This window comes from Buceros rhinoceros, unplaced genomic scaffold, assembly GCF_000710305.1.
Source record: "Buceros rhinoceros silvestris isolate BGI_N320 unplaced genomic scaffold, ASM71030v1 scaffold43846, whole genome shotgun sequence".
Taxonomy (NCBI): domain Eukaryota; kingdom Metazoa; phylum Chordata; class Aves; order Bucerotiformes; family Bucerotidae; genus Buceros; species Buceros rhinoceros.
This window is the reverse complement of record NW_010417803.1, coordinates 9964-29596: the sequence shown is the minus strand read 5'-3', so window position 1 is coordinate 29596 and position 19633 is coordinate 9964. Positions and strand designations below refer to the sequence as shown.

General features: G+C 41.9%; 1 protein-coding gene across 1 annotated transcript in view; it reads left to right on the top strand.

The window, feature by feature from the left end:
- Positions 1–13163, top strand: part of GRM1 (glutamate receptor, metabotropic 1) — a gene marked incomplete at its 5' end in the record, with an annotated part of 37932 nt that extends 24769 nt beyond the window's left edge. Inside the window, one exon of the mRNA XM_010138287.1 lies at positions 12323–13163. Within this exon, the coding sequence (XP_010136589.1) occupies positions 12323–13163 (841 nt within the window). The remainder of the gene's footprint in view (positions 1–12322) is intronic.
- Between the last annotated feature and the right edge of the window lie 6470 nt (positions 13164–19633).

The window sequence follows — 19633 nt, the reverse complement described above, 5'->3', positions numbered from 1 at the left end:
GAATTACCCTTGAGAAGACTGCCCCCAAAACGACCCATTAATACTCATATTGCAAAGACGGGCAGGCTACCTAATTTTTTGGTAACCAGAAAAATGTATGTGAAGTGCCATCGCTGCCTGCAAAGCTGCAAGGAAGAAGAAGGGCTACATGATCATAATTAAAAATAGAAGGTTAAAAGAGAGGTACAGAGATCTGGACACTAAATCTGAATCAGGGCTCTGCAGCGTTAGCACACGCTACTAGTGAGACAAAGAAAGCCTGCAAGGACACTTCGAATTGAATGCTTCGAAAGCATTTGTTTTTATTTATGCAGTTAACAGTGACTTGATAATTGCAAAATAATTAACTGAAGTATAATCAACACACGCACTACATTTCATATAACACTATAAATCCAAATTTCACTATAAATCCAAATCCAAATTCAGCTGAAGCATCAACCTTTTTAGAGTTGATTTCTGTAGTGTGTATGCTGGTATATGCCCATTACCACATGGGGATCGTCCTTGACCTTGACCAAAAGGCAGACCACTGTTCTGATGGAGTTTGATAGCATTTTAGCAACAGCTTCCCTCAGAATGCAAACCTGATGGGTCATTTGGGGGGGTTGCATACTCTATTTTATTTAATATCTGTGTCAAATTTTGGCTGAGGAGCACAACCACAGCCACAGTAAGAGAAGCGTGTACCGTATTTTAAACATTAGGAGGCATTTCAAACTGTCTGAAGAAGCAGGCTTCTTTCTTCCTTCCTTCCTTCCTTCCTTCCTTTCGGATAGGAGAATTTCATAACAAGACCTACAGAGGTCTGGAGAACACAATGCTCTGAATTCACTCTGGGGAAATAACTCGATAAGAAATACAGGGCGGGTAACAAGGGATGCAACCAAGCCAGAAGCAACAGCAAAGTGCAGTAGCTGAGGTACAATAGCTGGCAAAGCCTCAGAAAGCCTCAGAAAGACCCAGGTCTCAAGCAGTGCTCTAAAAAAAAACATCTTCCACTTTTTTCAGGGTTCCTGAGCAAGACTTTCCATGACTGTGTGCCCTTTATTGTGTGTATAGCACTGTGCATGTGTGAAATATGTTTAAAACTGGATTTTACGCTCAGATAATCAACTGCATGTTGCTGCTTGTTTTGTAAAATTAGCTCCTGTGACTCAATAAACTACTAATTTCTGACTTTTATCAAAACAAGCACAGAAAGTAGAAAGCTCTTATTTTGTCAATAGACGAAGAAAACTGGAGGTCTGTAGAAATCTCAGATATTATGTTTAATCAGAAGCTTAATAAACTATGTAACTTTAATAGGGTGTATGAGAGAGCATGGTAGCTAAGTTCCTAGTTATGGTTGCCTTTAAATTGTCAAATCTCACAGATCTCATTACACCTGGTAAGCAATTTAGTTGTTCTAGAGACTTCAAAGTGAGTAGGTTTACAAAATTGCTCAGCAGTATGTATTATTTGTGTTTTATTCATAATAGTTCAGAAGTCATCTCCAGGCATCTACCTCTCCAAAACGGGTATGCATGTATTCTGTGTACATCATGCTGTGCTCCTGTGCTTTAGTATGTGGTGAGAGGAATGGCTTGTTTGGCTCATGAGCAGCTGTACTGAGTATGTAGTACATGCACATACCATCCATGAATATGTTGTTCTGAGATAAATAGAAGTACGGCAAGCATGCACTATGATTGTGGGACGGGGAGAAATGCTGAATTTTGTTTTGAATTTTATTTGCAATACAATGACAATTACTTTTTGCAGAAATCCATCGATACATTCCATGTGCAAAAATACCCGATATTTTTGTCAAAGCACACCCGTGTGTGTGTGTGTATTTTTATTGATACTGGGGAAGACAAATTAGAGTTTGCATCCACTTGATAGGGTAAGGAAGGGGGAGAAAAATGAAGTGGAAATTGTCTTATAGTAACAGTCAAAACTGCAACCTGCAACCCTTTTTTGAATTGCCATTGCAGATAGAACATCTAGGAGACTATTAATTTTGTGCCTATCTCAATAAGGCCAACATTTCATTTTAAAAAAAAAGCAGCACATGTAGTGAAATCACATATAATGAAAGCTAGTGACTCTTCAGCTAGAGCCCAAAAGTAAAGGAAAGGAAACATTTAGAAAGGCAGATTAGGAAAATAAGGGACACAGGAAAAAGCAGAAGCTGAGCATATATTAAAAACTCCATCAAGAAAAACTTTTGGTGATGCTTTAGTAAATCAGATGTGAAAGGCAGATGCTCCTTTTTCATCATTTCACACTGCATTGAGAATACGAGCAGAGAAGTCCCTCTGACAGCTAGATGCACAGCAGCCCTTTCCATCTGGTATGTAAAAGTGCATCAGGGCTCAGCAGAGGAAGCAGGAATGAACACCATGAGAACCTATTTTAAACAGTACTGTGCTGGAGTCAAGTAGAAATCTATGAGGAAGTCATGGTGACAAGAGGAGAAAAGATGGGAAAACCCGGAGTGACCCTTAGGCACAGGTCAAGGACAGGCACCCTATTGAGTGGTATAGCCACCATGTGTGCACATGTGTATAACCACTCACTGGGTGTCTTTTTCTTTTCAATCTTCAGGAAGAGGCAGCCAGAGTTCTCGCCCCCCAGCCAGTGTCCGTCGGCACATGTGCAGCTTTGAAAAATCCCACACTGCAGTGAATGTGTAAGAGAAGCTGCATGACAAAGAGTGGTTTTACCCCTTGCATTCTCTTTCTCATTGGTTCTTCATGTCTAATGATGGGACAAATGTGGTGCATGCCATTAAAGATGGGAAATTTTCTTATGTTCCCTGTTTTACACAATGCCTTGGTGTGACCGTCCATATGTGATGAAGAGGACACTGAATAATTTTTTTGCAGCTTTTACTTTTTTTTTAAGACTTCAGTTTTAATTGTAAGTGCCTACAACTTTGCAAATACACCCTTTTTTGGTACTAATTTTATCTTCTTTTTCCATTTAGACAACCTTTTTTTTTCTTTTTTACAGTTTAGCATGGAGATGACATTATCCTGCGTGCTTTAAACAACAATTTAGTGGCTGTCTCACGGCAAGACACCTTTGCTGTGCACAGCTTCTCCTAACTGGGCTTGTTAGTGAACTGCTGCTGCAGAGCCAGCAGTGGGAACACAGAAAACTGGTTTGGTGAGATTTGCAGAGCAGGGAAATCCTGAGCAGGCACATGTAAATAAATCCAGGAGAACCTGGCCTAGGAACAAACAGATGCCATAAAGTATCTTTAAAAAATAGCAGAGAAAATCTTCCTGTTACAATTTCTGAAAAATGCTTGGAGTCTTCGCATCCTGCATTCAGAGAACAATAGCAAAGTTTAGCTCTTCAGAAACAAGAAGTGCAAATATTGCCCTCTCTGAGCAAACACAAATCCGGTGGAGAAAACATGCTGGCTGTTGCAGAAACAGAAAGGCCTCCCCACGTTTCTTCCAGGACAGATTTGTGTTCATTTCCATCTGACAGTCCTGCCTCCTGCCCCAGGGAAGGTTGTGCAGTGACTAGGTGGAAAGCTGCCTGCGATCCACTGACACAGCATTTAGAGCTCACTATGGCGAGAGATGCTGCTCAGCTCCTCTCGTCAGCGACAAAGCACTCTAGCTCTGAATGTGTCTCTGACGGTCCATGCTATTCGTGGACAGGGAGCAATGATGTTATTCAATCAAATTTGCCCCTCTGATTTGCATATCAGAAGAAATACGTAAACCACATGATATATCTGGAGCAGTGGTGGGGGTTTTACAGGGCCTGCACAGCCACCAGATTTGCAACCCTGAAAGACAAACTTTACAAAGCCAGTGTAAGGAGCAGAACAAACATTTTATTATTAGCTTCCAGTCCGACAACAATATGCCCTTCTTTTCTGATCTGGAACAAGTGCTGCAGATTCCCAGGGCAGAGGTTGCCAATTGTCTGTCTAGAAAGACTGATGATGACATGGGAGTCCGACACAGGTGTACCATTAGGAGGCAAATGCGAATGCAACAACTGATTGTATTCAGAAAGCATGGGCACAAGCTATAAAACTCCTGAACACAGGGAAGGCTGAACCTCCTGCTTTTTGCATGACAACGCTTGGGATTTTTTTTCAGTTTGGAAAAAAATCCTCATCCACGTGAGCTCCTGAGACACACTTCTGGTGCAACTCCAACCAGCGAATGGGACTTCAAATATTTGTGACAGCTACACAGATAAGAAAGGCTTTAAAAAGCAGCAAAGCTTTTCAGACCTGCTGAGCATGAAGCTTGCTATTTCGGCTTCTCTGCCTGTCCCCGCCCCTCAGGCTTCCTTCTCCCTCCATCTGGGGCTGATGTTTTCAGAGTGTTGGCAGTGCTGCACTGTGGCCAGGGGAAGGGCATGTCCTCTATCAGCAACCAACTTCTTAAGCTCCCTGTGACCATCCAGCCCAGGCTCAACAGCAGGCACGTGTCCATCATACCACGAGATGCCCATCACCACCACCTGGCCTCATGCTTGAGTCTCAGTCACCAGAACTGCAGCAGTGCAAGCCTGGACTTTCCTGAGGAAGCCCTGCTTCACTACCCCAACAAACTAGAAATCACCATGGGTGCTGTGGTTTTCCTTGCCTCCCAGTTGCAGGCAATTAGATGTAGGAACTTGAAACTCACTTGTGTTTTGATGGTCACCACACACATCAGTTATTCTGCTAATGTTGAACTCCATTTTCTGTATGAACCTGGGGCTGGTCAGAAAGACAGAATCACAAAACTTTATTATCATATTAAAAAACTCAGAAACATCAGCTTTGAGTTTCAGGGCTCTTTTCTTCTCAAGCTACACATTTGTTACCATGGAAACTTTCAGATACACCCAGAAAACCCACAGGCTTTACTAGCTGCTTTATCTACTGCAGCATATTAGGAAGATACATACATATTATAAATGAGGGCCCTCGTGACTAAGCTTCCTGCGGCAACTGGGTTAAGTTTGGACTCAAAACATTGCAATTTTCAGTTTTCAGGTTCTATTAGCTGTGCTCCTTTTCGAGCCTGTCTGAGTAAATTCTTCAGTTCAGGTATTGGCTGCACTCTCATTTACATTTATTTGAATATGCAGCATAAGACACATCTTCAGGTAACACAAATGTGTTTCCCCATTGATATCAGAGGATCTATAATGATTTACACCATGTTTTTTCTGTGTACTAACTTTAAAATTCTTTAAAAAAATTACAAAGATGATCCAGTAGGATGTATTAATTCTGAATATTTGGTGGTTTTTACTTATTAATTACAACAACACCAACAGATTCAAAAACTATTTACTAATAAAAGCACTTTTAAATTTCACTTTGATTTACAGATTTCTGATCTTCATTTCTTGAACACGAAGAATTTGCATGCTATTTGGGACAAACTGTTTATTATCCTGAACTTTGTATTATCTATTAGAATAAGGTGTTTTTCTTCAAGCAACACATCAGTAGCTATTTAATTTTTTTTTTTTGAGATGTTTAATGAACACACTGGTGAACAAAAACTTCCTCACTATAATTACATGGATGACTGAAATGTGATATAGCTTCTGTATTTCAGATGAAACTAAAATAGTAATTTATATTAATAATTATAATTAGTAGTTAGCCCTTTGCACATATTATTAGTGTAATATCCTCACACTTTTGTTGAGCTAGGTAAGTAAGATCTGTGATAGATGCTAAAGTTGTAGGACTGCAACTGTGTTGAAGCATTGCATGAGCATCTCTCATCCCTGCCAAGTTTACAGATATATAAAAGTGCCTATGGACATGTACGTTATTGTTAAGTCCCAAAGAGAATAAATCTATTTATTTAGGAACATTTGGCTGTATGTGAGCTGTTGGATTTGGGAGTACTTCCCTGTCCTTGGGACCAGGCATGAGACTAGCAGCAACCCCCTTCCACAGTAGCACAAGTGTAAAGTGTGCGCCCCAATTCCTGGCTCCTGCTTTCCCCTTCTGGGTGACCAGGTCATAGAGGTGGAGTGGGGGGGAGGAGATGGGCAGGGAGCTGGTGCGCTCTGATCCTGCCCCAAGGATTTGACCGCAACCTGGGAACCCTGTAGGTGGAAGCCAGGATCATGTCACAGGGTACTCAGGCTAGACACAGGTACTACATCCATGTTACAAACTGTATAATATTAAAAAAATCCGAAGAAAATTAGTTATCAATAGGGTCAATGTACATTAGAAAGCTCAGATCAAATTAATTTTAACTTTGGCAGCAAACTAACTAATGAATGAAATTAATAGGTTAGATTTACTTGACATAAGCCAGTGGCAAGGCAGAGGGTTGGAAAGGCAGCTCTGGGCTTGTGCTCACTCACAACCACTCCAAGCCTCATCAGGTTCTGCCCTCGTGAGACAGACTCACAGCACTATATTTTCCTGTATTTCACGTAGCAGTTTCCATTGTACATTTAAAGCAGTTCTCTAATTTACACAGAACATTGCGTCCCATGCCCAAGGCAATTTTGTTCTAAAACAAGGGCAGGGGAGGGACAAAGAAAAGTTAGTTCAGTAATTTAAATTTCCAGAAATACAAGTGGGAGGTTAAACTTTGCTCTAATTACAGAGCACCACAGAAAGCATTGGAGTCACACTGTGAGAACTGTTGTAACAGAACCTCTTATCACCAAGATAGGGATTACATGTAAATGGACTAACGTTGAAACTGTTTTGTGATTCATTTTTTTCTTTTATGTGATAGTATCAGAGAAAAACCTGAGCATACACCAGATGGGGACTGTGGTTGACAATGTCTCTCTCCCTCACTTTTGCATGAGCCCCAGGGAAGTTAAAGCTGGGTTAGTAAAAGAGATGAGTCCCTAGAAGCAAAGCTCCCAAACTTAGGCTTGCAGGAACATGCTAACCAGAGTGGCTTGCTCTCCTAATGAGTGTCAGGGCTGAACGTTGCAATGACAAAAGGAGTGTCCTGTTTAGCCCAGGAAGATATCAGTGGATTAAAAACAGTTCACTCCCTTAATCAAATTTCATGTCCCATTGGCCTTACTGAAATGGCGACAGTAAGGGAAGAGACCTTGGGGATACCAGCAAAGCATCTGCAATGTGCTGCAGTGCAGGTACTAGCCCTAAATTTTAAGCTCGTTAGCTTGTGTCCTGGGAATGGTGAGGCTGCAATGGGACAGAGATGTGCTCAGGCTCATTACCACTTCTTATGTGACTAAAGGACTGGAGAAGGCTTGTGGGTGGCTAACTGCTGTTCTGTGGGCAGACCAGAAATTCCTCTGCTGGCTTCCCTAAGAGAGCATCCATCAGCACCTGCTGTTTGGGCTGGGAAAGTTTTCATTGAATGCACAGCTTTTGGATGGGGCCTTTCTTTACTCTACATCCCCGCTGTCTCAGAAGGCTGGCCACCTCTGTCTAAGTGCTCAGGGACAGCCCCGTGCATGCCAGATGGCCAATAACTGTGCCTCGCTCTGTGAAGGGGGAGCATCATTTGTTGACCCAACACTGACCTCATCTTATTGCTGATACAATAATTCGGTGTTTGATTTGAACATAATTTTTGCTCACAAAGTTGTCAGGTTGCATTTAATGTTCATTCCTAAGATTTTACTTTCACAAAAGGGACTGCTAGGTTATCCCAATGCTTCGTATGGCATTTCAGTTACTATAGTGACTACAAGGAGGTAGATTTGGCCAAAGCAGCAGTCTGACAATGAAAGCAAGGCAACATTACCACCTACTCTATAAACTCTTCCACTGGTTGCCACTGTTGCTTTAAAACAAAACCAACCTTATATCTTATACCTGTGCTCCAAATCTTTACCACCACACCTAGCCCAAATGATTCTATCCCTCATCTCAGCAAGCTTAAGATGTTCCCTTAGCTCATGGCAACTTGGAGAAGATAACAGTCCGCAACTTTGGCATCCTAAAGAGGTGAAACAGGGAATGAAATCTAACAGATCAAGGAATGTTCACTTTCTTTTTAACTGGAGAGGCTCTTTCTCAAGCACTTTGCTTGAAAGCATCTCCAGCTGTTTCACTCTGGCAGTGACAATAACTACATCAGATGAGGACCCATTTCCCAACATGTCAATTCCTAAAGTTAAACTCCCCAGAGTGCATATTACTCTGTTTAACTACTTCATGTGGTATCAGTAAGGGATTGTTTTGCACAAAATGGTCAAGGCTGAAAAGGCAAAGGTTCAGCTATCAGGACTGAAAGTTCACCTAATTCTCCATGCTCTGGATCTCAGGCTATATTTTCACTGGTGAGAGGATCAGAGAGCTGCACAGACTAGATCACCTGAGATCACCGGGGCAACCATCTTCCACCTCAGGAGCATTCAGCCTCTAAGATATACAGAAACCTTTGCTATCCAATGTCTAAAGCAAGACATCTTCAGGATTCTGCAGTGTGGAGAGGAACTACCTTTTGTGGAGTGCTCAGACTCGACATTGCTCCAAGGAAGCCAACAAGGTCGGATCCTCAGGCACTGACAGGAGCAGGACTCTGTTCTTGGCCTGTGACTGGCCAAGGAGTCTGGAATGCTCCTAGTTACAAGCAGGAGCAGGATTTGAGGCTGCTGGAGATTTTTAGAAATTAACAGTGAGCCACTTAACAAGCTGTAGGCATGTCCTACAGCTGGGCGGGGGGCGGGGGTATTTTGGACCACAGTCTCAGATTTGGGTACAACGGTTCTTTTAAAGACTTTCTGCAAGTAACTATTACGGTCTGAAGTTGTTTTCCAGCTTGTTTAGTGTCTATCATCATCAGCTGAAAGCATCTGAAAATGTTTGCTTCAGAGTCACGCTATAGAGACCAATACATGTATTACAAACAACACTTCGAATTACCAAAAATAATGACAGAACTGCTCATGGAACTAATAAAAATTCACACAAGAAATACATCTATTCCTCCAAAATACAAAAAACCCTAAACTGTGGGAAAAAATTGAGAAACAGCAGCTAAATTCAATGTATGTCCTTACCTACAAAGCAAAAGCAAGCCCATTTTACATGTTGATAGGGTAACCAAGAACCTTTCTGAACATTTAAGCAAGATGCAAGGATTTGAAGAAATAGTACTTGGAGTGTTACATTGGTTATACACAACTACAAACCATAAGATCCCTCGAGACTCCAAGGAGTTCACTTCTAGGCAGTAAGTGTGAAGTCTAAATCTTATGGGAAATTGTATAAAGGAGAGAGAAAGTTAGGAAAGGCAAATAAATACATGACAGACATGAAATGGGCAACCATCCTGTTGACAAAATCAAGAAAACACCAATTAGTCCCACCTTGTCACCATGCAATTGGACACCCCCACTGTGATCTGGCTTCATGCCTTCTCCTGCTTTTTTATGGAAAAGTCATCCTTTCTCCCATTATATCAGGCAGATTATTTTGATCTTCACCTTCTCCTACGGATGCTTCTTTCAAAAAAGAAGGTGATGATCACTTAGCAAATGGTGAGCATGGATCCCACATGAGTCAGGATTGTCATCATCACTTTGCACAAGTGAGCTGACGCCTACCTCACCAAGACCCAGTTCACCTCTGAGCATTTCCAGCCCTATCTTTGCTTTTTGTCTAAATGTCAGTTATTGCCGTTCAAGATGGCTAGTCTTTGTTCCAGGATAACAAACATTTTTCTTGCATGTTAGTTGTTAATTCTGCCTGAATGTGTCCATCTCAGTGTGACTCCCAACCAGCTGTCCAGCAAGACAGAGCTCAGGTATTTCTATGACAGTCTTGTTATTCCGCCCCAGATGTGACTCATTAATAGGCTAATGGTGCATGGACGGAGCAGGGAGCGCAAGTTGAAGGAAAGAACTGGAACAAAAGGGCGAGGAGAAGAGTAACAGAAAAGAGGATTTCCCAGTGGAAATTGCCAGACTCACCACAGGAAAAGCCACTGCAGCTCTAAAGCTGTTTGTCACAAGGCCATTGGAGACATGAGCAGTAAGGTCGGGGAAGCAGAGGCAAGGCGCTTTGACAGCACCAGCTTTCCCCATAGAGCAAGTCAGTAACAGACAAACCCTGCTGAAGCGGTTTGTTCATGCTTGGGCAGTGCGGTCCCAGCGCGGTTTGATTGCAGTAGGGCCCTTGACTTGGGCTCGATGAAGTACTCCAGAAGATGAAGAGTGCTTCAGAAGAATGAAGCTGGAAGAACAGAATTTGAGAGATAGGGGGAGGAAAATGAACTGAATAAGAGGAAGATCTGAAGACAGAGGTAGTGCATTCCTTAAAATAGCAGTTCTTGCCTTTGATGTAAAATACAAAATCTTGGGTACAAAATGAGATAGAGACTAAACAGATGGTATGAATAGGGATTCAAAAGTGAGATGACACTCCAGAGCTAGATATGAAGATCTAAATGATGCAGAAGTGGACTAAGCGAAGAGACAGCAGGTAAACATCATGGGGTTTTTTTGAGAAAAGCCCTTTGCATTATTTGTAAGCTATAGCACCAGCAAAATATGGAGAGAGCACTTGACTTATTTTTCTCTCTACAAGAGACTTATTTTGAAATTAAAGCAGACAAAATGTGTTTCTGTGTGAAGAGTTTGTACATCTTGGTATGTTAAAATATTACTTTAAAAATCTTTCACACCCAACATTTACATTCATTTGCTAATCTCTATAGCACTTGGAAAAAATGCCACACCACAGCTCATTTAGATCAAACCAGGAACACTTATAAACCTTTATTCTTATCTTTTCATGGTTCACTATAATATAGAGGTTTGATTCTTTTGCTGGGAACCTGGCTTTTTTCCCTGTGGATTAAACCTCTAAATCCAAACAGGTCCAGGTTCTACCAACTACATGCTTTGGAGAGATATGAGTTTTTGAGATTGGCCCTTTCTTGTGAGCCAGTTCCCACAGAGGTGGTGAATCATGGGTCCAGCGTTTGGAGTCTGGAGTTGAACGTGAACTTCCCAGTTTGGATCCATCTCAAATTCTTTTTTTGCTCAGCAGAAAAGTGCCACATTGCCACATATATTTCTTTTACCTTTTACTAGTTTTACAATATTATCTGTGTTGTACCTGTTTCTTCCAGTTATGACAAAGTCAGTCAACATTTTTTTACAAAATCAACTGGTAATTATTTACTCCCTAAAAAAAAGAAACACAGGAGTCTGAGCAAGGAAGAAGGGCACACTCAGAATGATTCTGCAGGCTGTATGCAAGGGCAGCAATCTTCCCTGGAGTATGCAGTAGCAGGAGGCAGCACTGCTGTGCCAGCCTCCCACCTGAGCTGCTATCACAGCATCTGAAATGTAATCCTTTGTTTACTTCTGCCCCCTGAGGAATGAAACCCTGAGATAACGCTGCTTCGCATAAATCATCTCATAATTTCTCTCTTCCTCCGGTTCCCACCCAGGTGATGTATATTATAGTTTGTGAATGATCTTTGCTGCCTGACCTGCAATTAAACAGTTGCTTGGTTCTCTTAAGCACCACCCAGCTCCCTGCCCCACCAGCTGGTAATGAGGTACAGGGAAATAAAAAAAGCCTGCAGTTCCTCAGGGACAGAGTTGACCCTCAGGTCCCCACTCAGCCATAGAGCCCAGCATTCTGATTGGATCCAGCCCACATGCAGAGTCGAAGGATTTGGCTCACCACGATCGTGTCGCTGCTTGTTCCTCCACCCACACAAACCAACTGTTTTCAACCCCAGCATTTTATCCTGGTTTGTAAATAACAGTCACTCAGGAAGAAATGTGTTTGCCTCCTACCTGATGGAGGCCCTGGGAGTCCTTCCTTTCTGTAATAGCTAATCTGCTCTTAAGTGCAAAGAGGGTCCAGGGAATAAAATGGAAAGGAAAGGTTCGTTACAATTCCTCTCTTTGCCCAGAGTACTAAGAGCTAAGGCTGTGGGTTGCTTTTCTTCCAACAGCTGGAAATATTTCCTTTAATCTGCATATCAGGCTTAATTAAAGCTCTTTCTGTGATTTCTTTTTCCCTCTTTTTTACTTCTCCCCTGCAAGGTGGGGTGAACAAACTTAGGTAAATGACATAGCTAGAGTCATTGAAACGCAGCCAGCTCTCCCTGAGCCCTTTCCACCGGCTAGGCTTTCCAGGCTGGCTGTAGGGTGGGTAACCAGCAGCAGGTAATTGCCTTTGGATGAAAATCACAGTAATTGCTGCTGTTAAAAGACACTGTTGTCTTCTTCTGTAGTATTTCTAGGAGGATGTGAAGAACTGGAGGGGGGAGGCTTATTAATGAGGCAAAGCAATCAGTATTTTTGTAGGCTTGTTTGTTATACTGCCTGTGTCTGTGTAATGTAAATGCAAATAAACTCATCTTTATTTTGTTCATAGTTCTAATGGAAAGTCTGTGTCATGGTCTGAACCAGGTGGAAGACAAGCTCCCAAGGGGGAACACATGTGGCACAGACTCTCAGTACATGTGAAGAACCAGGAGACAGGGTGCAATCAGACAGCGGTGATCAAACCCCTCACTAAAAGCTACCATGGCCAAAGCAAGAGCCTAACTTTTACTGACATCACCAGTAAGACTCTCTACAATGTGGTGGAAGAAGAAGATAGAGACCCTATTCGCCTCAATCAGACTGGCAGCCCCTCCACGACAGTGCACAGGAGGATGGCGACAACTCCCCCACTGCAAGCCACGGCAGAGGAGACCCACCTCTTCTTGCCTGAGCAGCCTCCCAAGACTCTGCCCCTGCAGTCACAGTCTCTCATGGACCAGCTGCAAGGAGTGGTCAACAAGATTTCCACCGGCATCCCTGACTTCAATGCTGTCCTCCCCACCCCCAGCTCGGGGAATGATGTGCGGCCCCCCTACCAGCACCCTCCACTGCAGCAGCCGCTCCTGCCGCCTCTCCAGGTAGCTGCCTTCAGTGAGGAGCCCCTGTGTTCCCCATCTGAGGAAACGGAGACTGAGAAGCTGAAGCTTATTCAGGGATATGTCTACGAGAAAAACACAGAGGAGGAGGAGGACGAGGAGCCAACGACCAGCAAACTGACTCTGGAAGACTCTCCAGCGCTGACACCCCCATCACCTTTCCGGGATTCAGTGGCTTCAGGCAGCTCCATGCCTAGCTCCCCAGTCTCGGAGTCAGTGCTCTGCACCCCCCCAGATGTGACCTATGCCTCTGTCATCCTGAGAGATTATAAGCAAAGTTCATCCACCCTGTAGATGCTGCAAGAGACAAGACAAGAAGGACTTCGTCAGCTGCCCTCTGGGAGGTCCCGGGGAGACGAGTCTCCCAGGGTTGGAGGGAGAGAGAGCAGAGAACAAAGTCACATATGACAGGGCAAAAACTTCATCCTGCACTTAACTAAATAAAAGGAAAGAAAAAGAAAAAAAAAATCGATTCTGAGGGCTCAAAATTCTCCAGCTGTTAAAAATAACTATAGTGTACTTTGAGGAAACAATAGAAAACCGTAAAAAAGCACAAACCCAAGAGACAACTTCTATAGCAAAAAAATTAATAAACACCCAGGAAAAGAAATAAATCACATTTAGTCACACCCTCTCTTGGCAATGCTTGAAAAGAGTCTGGGAAGTGTGACCTGGAGAAGACATTAGCACATCTCATGACTGCTGTCGGTCTGGTGTGGAAGCAACACACCCAGGAGCGGGAAGAACACAGTGTGGTGAGGAGGAACAAAGCTACTTGTATGTGAGACATATATGCAGAAATATTTTTTCCTGGTTTCTGTAGGTGGTATAACTGCGTAATGTGTTTGGTGGAGAGGAGCTGCAATAATGTGAAAGCACGTGGCTCTTACTGACTTTTGTCTGAACAATTTGTTCTTCATACTAGGCTGCTTTTTGGGGGATCAGGGCTTTTTTAAACACTGATTGTGAACAGAATGAGAAATATGATCAAGACTTAAGAGGCTTCTGAAGAAAGCCCTTGCTGTAGTACTTGTAATATGGTAAGGACTTAGAACTACCCTTTTGTATAAGATCGCAAACCACGTGGCTTAACTGTTACACAACATTTCCTGTAGCAGAACAATATTTACTGACTAACTTTTCATAACACCACATATTTGCTATGTGATTACATCATTCCTCAGTGTTACTTTGGAATCAAATACATTGGAAAATAACTGTATACTTAGAGCAACAACTATTACTCTGAAAGAAAGGCAATTCCATACTGGGAGTTACAGAGTCAGTCACGAAGCAAGAGAGTGAGTTTGTGTTTCTGTATGCCTGTGTATGGTATGTGTGAAGCGTAATGTCCAATAACTACCACTGGAAGATTGACGTATATATACTATGAATATTTTTATGTTTGAATCATGTTTTATATTGCATTGTTACAAATATTCAATAGATCTTTGGACGTTTGTATGCTGTGCTAACACTTTTTTTCTTTTCATATACAAGCTGAGACAGTTGTTACCCTTGTAATAGGGTGCTTTATTTTGCAGATTTTTGTGAAGTAGGCATACAGTATTAATAACCAGTGCATTGAAAACTTGTAATTTTACATGTTTGCAGCAAGTGTGGTTAATAAAAAATAAAGAAAACACAAAAAGAAAAAAGTCTGGTTTAGAAATCTTGCACATGCCATTACAAAGGCGAGACAGGAAAAGTAATTAAACTATTTTTTTGCTTCAGATAATTTAAAATAAAATTGTGTCCGGACAGGAAATTTCATCAGTGCTTAATGTGTGCATAGATTCCAGAGTTTGTTATAAACAGTTCTTTTAACCTCCTTTTGTTGTTTAATTGTATGTTCTTTTCATACATTGTCACTTTTATTTAATATACAGCATCGTATCTTAAAGACCGTTTCTAGGCAGCTGTAGTTCTTTCATTCATCCCTCCTCCTCTATCCTTCATGTGTTTCCTGGAAACAGACCTAACCCAAAGCTCCCTGATGTCTGGCACGTTCAAAGTCCAGGTCCAATTGCTGTGGCTTGAACTTAATTGTACTTACTATTACCCTATTTATGAATGTGTCTATTAGACACATAATAATAATAGGACAGGATTTTAGTTGCTATGAACTTGTGTTGTGCTGTTGAATTTAGCTGAGGAGCTTTCTCACTGTTCTACACTGTATTTCCAAAGATATTTTTAAGGAATCTCTTTATGTCAATACAGTTGCAAAACCCAATTTTAACATGCTTCTTGTGACTATTCTATCAGGGTTTTTTGCTGAATTCAGCATATTTCTATTCTTTTTCTTTCTTTTCACTTGAATTTTAAGAAATCCTGGTGCCAGTCATCAATTCTTCTCTGAAGATCCAAAGCTTGTTGTTTTGGTCTAATTATATAGTAGTGGTATTAGAAGGTTTGGCTGGTGCTCGAAACCAGACAGAGCCTTTTTTCCTCTTCCTCTTTTCACAATGTTTGCTCCTTTCAGTATGACTACTGGCCAACTGCTATCATTGTCCTGATGTGGAAAGCATGAAATGACTTTACCCAAAGACACTGTTAAGTCTTTGTCAGTAGATTCATGTCTCTATAACGAACTGAAGACACCTGAGGGTCAGTTGGTTCATTTTTGTCTGCATGGGGCTTTTAGGGGGCTTTTTTTTTTTTTTGTAGTTGATTCTTTTGTTAAGTGCTGATTACTTATTAAAGCAATGAGAATAATGCTATGTTTTCTTTGCTGATGACCATGCTGGCGATGAATTCTATCTTCTTCTAATCTTAGTATAAGATTTGTTGTGCTGTTTCCAAAAACATACATTGTCAGTAGCACAGAGCTAGTACTAGGAAACCAGTCTTTGAAGAAATGAGGTAAATAAGAACATAAAACCATAACAGGCTCATATAGATGGGAGACAATATGGCAAGGTACGATTGTTTTCAGATCTGTCTGATTTGAACATATTAAGCACTGATTTTATTATTGCAGTGTAATTATTTCGTAAGTAGGAGTTTTCCTGAAATTCAGTATATTAGCTTTTAGTTTGTAAATGTTAAAAAAAACTGGAAGCATACACATAAGTAAATATATCTAAAGAGCAAGAACTCACTTTGTGTACATAGTTGTATGAGCTATGAAGCTTCCTGTAGAAGTTCTTTCTTTTGGTCTGTCAAATGCTTGATGAAAACTGCCTTTTTGTCAAAATGATCTTGAAGATGCTGTAAAATAAATATTTTCTATTTATTATTTAAAAAGAGAATACCAAAATTGTTAATTTTTTTTCTTCCTATGTAGAAAACAGTCATGTCTAGTAATTAATTATTCCAGGGCTTTTCAGCATCCTGCGAGAGAGATGGTGGGATGCTCAAGTGGAGGTAGGTATTGATTACATTGAGGCATGTAGGTGAGATGGTGGAGGGTTGGAGGATACTTGTTTAGAAAACAAAAGGCAGCTTTTTGACTTCCTAATAAATAGCAGGATCACTGTAGGTATGCATTTGGGCTGACATGTTGTAGCAGAAAATGCAATGGTAAATGACAGGAAATTTTGCTCCCCAAGGACATGGGGAAACACCAGCCTTTTGCTGGCAGTATTCCATATGGTTGTGAGATGTCAGCTTCTCCCATCAGGGAAACTCAAATACGCACTTCTGACAGCTGTAAGCAATATGCATGGATCCATTCCAGACATCCTGAGCCTCATTCCTTTAATGCCTCTGTACAGAGCAAAGTACTGGGCCCTTTGACTCCTGCTCTGCACTCCACACACTGTGGCTTTTTGGTGACTCCTGAACTGCCGCGTGCCTCAGCTTGGGGATCAGTAAGATGGGCATATAAATGCTCTTTCTGGAGTGCTGCTAAGTTTTTCAGACCCAAGTGGCACTCAACATAGAAAATCTAGCTTTTTTTCCCTTTACACTTGTGCATAGGCTTGTTTCTAGCGGCTCCTTGGTTTGGATCTGGCCTTGCAAGAGCCCTCATCTGAGGAGTCAGTCCACCTACAACTACTGCACTGCTGGAGCACAAGGAATGACATTATATTCAGCGGTAAGCCCCAAAACTTTTGTCTCTTTATTTGTAGGGGGGTTTGGGGTTTTTTTTCTTCTTCCTTTTTTATTTTTCAGCTAAAGTCTAGGCAATCCATCTCTCAGTAAAGGTTTTGCTGATCAAGTACACCCAGTTATAAAAACAATTTCAGGGCAACAGTGCCGTTACTCCCTTCCAGAGAACCTGGTGCAGCATTGCTGCCAGCACCATTCTTGCAATCAGTTACTGTTTGTGGGACTCAGCCCACAGCATTTCATCCCGAGCCTGCTGCACGTCCCAGCAGTTGCATGTGGCATTTGGGGGTACGTTGTGTACTGAACACGGGAATAAGTATAATGGGAATATCTGAAAGTCATCTGAAATACTGTAACAATTGTTATCTGGTCTCTAAGCAGCTACGCATACACTGTGCAAATGAGCTCATTTTCCAATTGCAGTATTCGCATAGGAGGTTAGCACTAACTGTTTTATGCATGACTTTCCAAACAGTCTGACAAGCATAACGAGCCCGGCAAGTCTAACTTTCTTTTTGATGCAGTTTCAGTTTTTGTATTGCTGTGCTTTGAGCTTCCAGCCTGGAAGAGGATCATTTCAGTTTAAATCATTCTAGACCACATAAATATTTCAGTTCATATCGGTTTTCTTTTTTTTCTCCTGATTTCTCCACATAAATATACAACAGTATGAAAATTACCAGAAAGAGCATATTGGGCAAAATCTATATAAACAGACTCCAGTAGATATGTGCAAACAACAGTTGGTGGAAGCGCTGAAGGAAAATATGTAGAAGGCCAGATGCTCCAGCCTGTTAAAGCTGCTTTATTAGTCTAGGTTTCCAGAGCAGCTCTTAATGTGCTTTAGTCTGACAAAGGAAAAGACTGCTCCTGTGCTGTAGAGTCTTTCTAGAGTATTGTGGCCCCAGCCTCAAGGGCAGATAACATGACAGGTAGAAAGGAAAGGGAGTTATGTGCTGCATTTCTCTTAATTTAACCTAAGAAAAGGTATAACAAAATCCAAGGCTGGGAGCAACAAATATGTAAGCTTTAATTTAGAAATAAGCAAATCTGAATTGTCAGGATAGTTAAGTACTGCAGCAGATGGTTGGGAGAATTAAGCAAATTTTCTTCAATTTTTCAAACCTGTGAAGGATTCACAGGGTAGAGTAGTTAGGTTTCTGCTGTGCTGGGGATCAGATTAAATGATCATAATATTCACAAGCTGCCAAAAAGGCCCATCTAAACTAGCTTTTCGCTGAGTAAATGGATAACTGGTCCGGGACCACAGAGCAGCAAAGCAGCTTACCATAGCTGAGTTTTAGTCTCCAGCCTCCTGCCAAGGACAGAGTGTTGGCAACTTCACCAGCCCAGTCCATGCTCTTAAGCCCAAACTCTGCTCAGTAAGCTGGGTCTCTGCACCCAGACTAGTGTGTCACATCCACTTTGCACAAAGTAAGTGACTACCAGAAGCAAAAGGCATTGAAAATTGGGTCCTTGGAGTTGTATTCACCAATCACTAGGGAAGAACAGAGAAGCAGGTTGCTAATAGCTGTTCTACACAAGAGCATTAAAAATGTTTCTTACATGGGAGTGGGAAAAGAGTGGTTTTGCAGATTGTATTGTTGTGGTGGGTTTTTTTCCCAAATAAATGAGTCAGTAGACACTTGGCAAGAACCTGTCTGCAAATCACTGGGAAGGAGAAGCATATTCTGCAATGAATATCAAGACCTATTTTTTAAATGCACAAGATTTCCAACAGGGTTATTAGCAAAGAAAGGACATAAGAAATGTCATGCAGCCAAGTGCGTGGTACTACCTCAGGGCCTGTATCTGGACCCAGGCCCATATTTTGGTGAACCCTCCAGGCTTCCAAGCAGAGACAGTAAATGAGAACAGGAATGACTGGATATCTTTTCCAGTGCTGCAGGTAATTCCTATCCAACTCTAATAATAAGCAAAGTATTCTTTGCCTTGGCTAATTCAACTTCTAGTTTTCACACAAAAGAATGTGATTTCTCCTCACCTGAGAGAGCAGGTCACTGTTTGGTACCAAGAAAAAGCATCTGTTACCTACCCAGTTTCAAAGGCAGGTGTAAGCAGTGTATCTCTACAGAAGTAAAATATCGGAGGGAGTTGTGGGTTTCCATAACCAAAAGGCCTCTAGTAGGTGGAGAAGCAGCTGGCACAGACCAGTGCAGACAGATAAGAGTTTAGGAGTGGTGTGTATCTATGACATTCAATCCACCCACTTATTTATTGCACACCATGCAATACGTAGGTGGCATGAGCTCCATTCCCCTACCCACACCATGATACGGAATTTGGGGCTCCTACCTCTCTGTGCTGCTTGAGGTCTGTACCAGGAACAGGGGTTTGTGAGACCTTGCTGGAAAGGTGGTATGCCTGGAGGACCGGCTCAGGGCAGACAGGTCTCTGATTGGCTCCCTCTGACTCCCTGTTTTCCTTACACAGGGTGTCTTTGCCAGGCACTGAGACCTTATTTTCTTCACAGGCACCACCTAGTGATGTGGGATTTTAGTGCTGTGGAGGGTCTTGAAAGAAGTGAATATTTTACCAAGAGCTATTTCCCCAGCTCCCCTATAACAGACTGTGTGAAGGCTGAGGAGTGACCAGCCTCCCCCACTGCAGCTAAGCAGACCTGTCAATCCGATTACCCAAATCCAAGGGGTGATGAACCACTGCTTTTGTGAATGCTCAGCAGCACC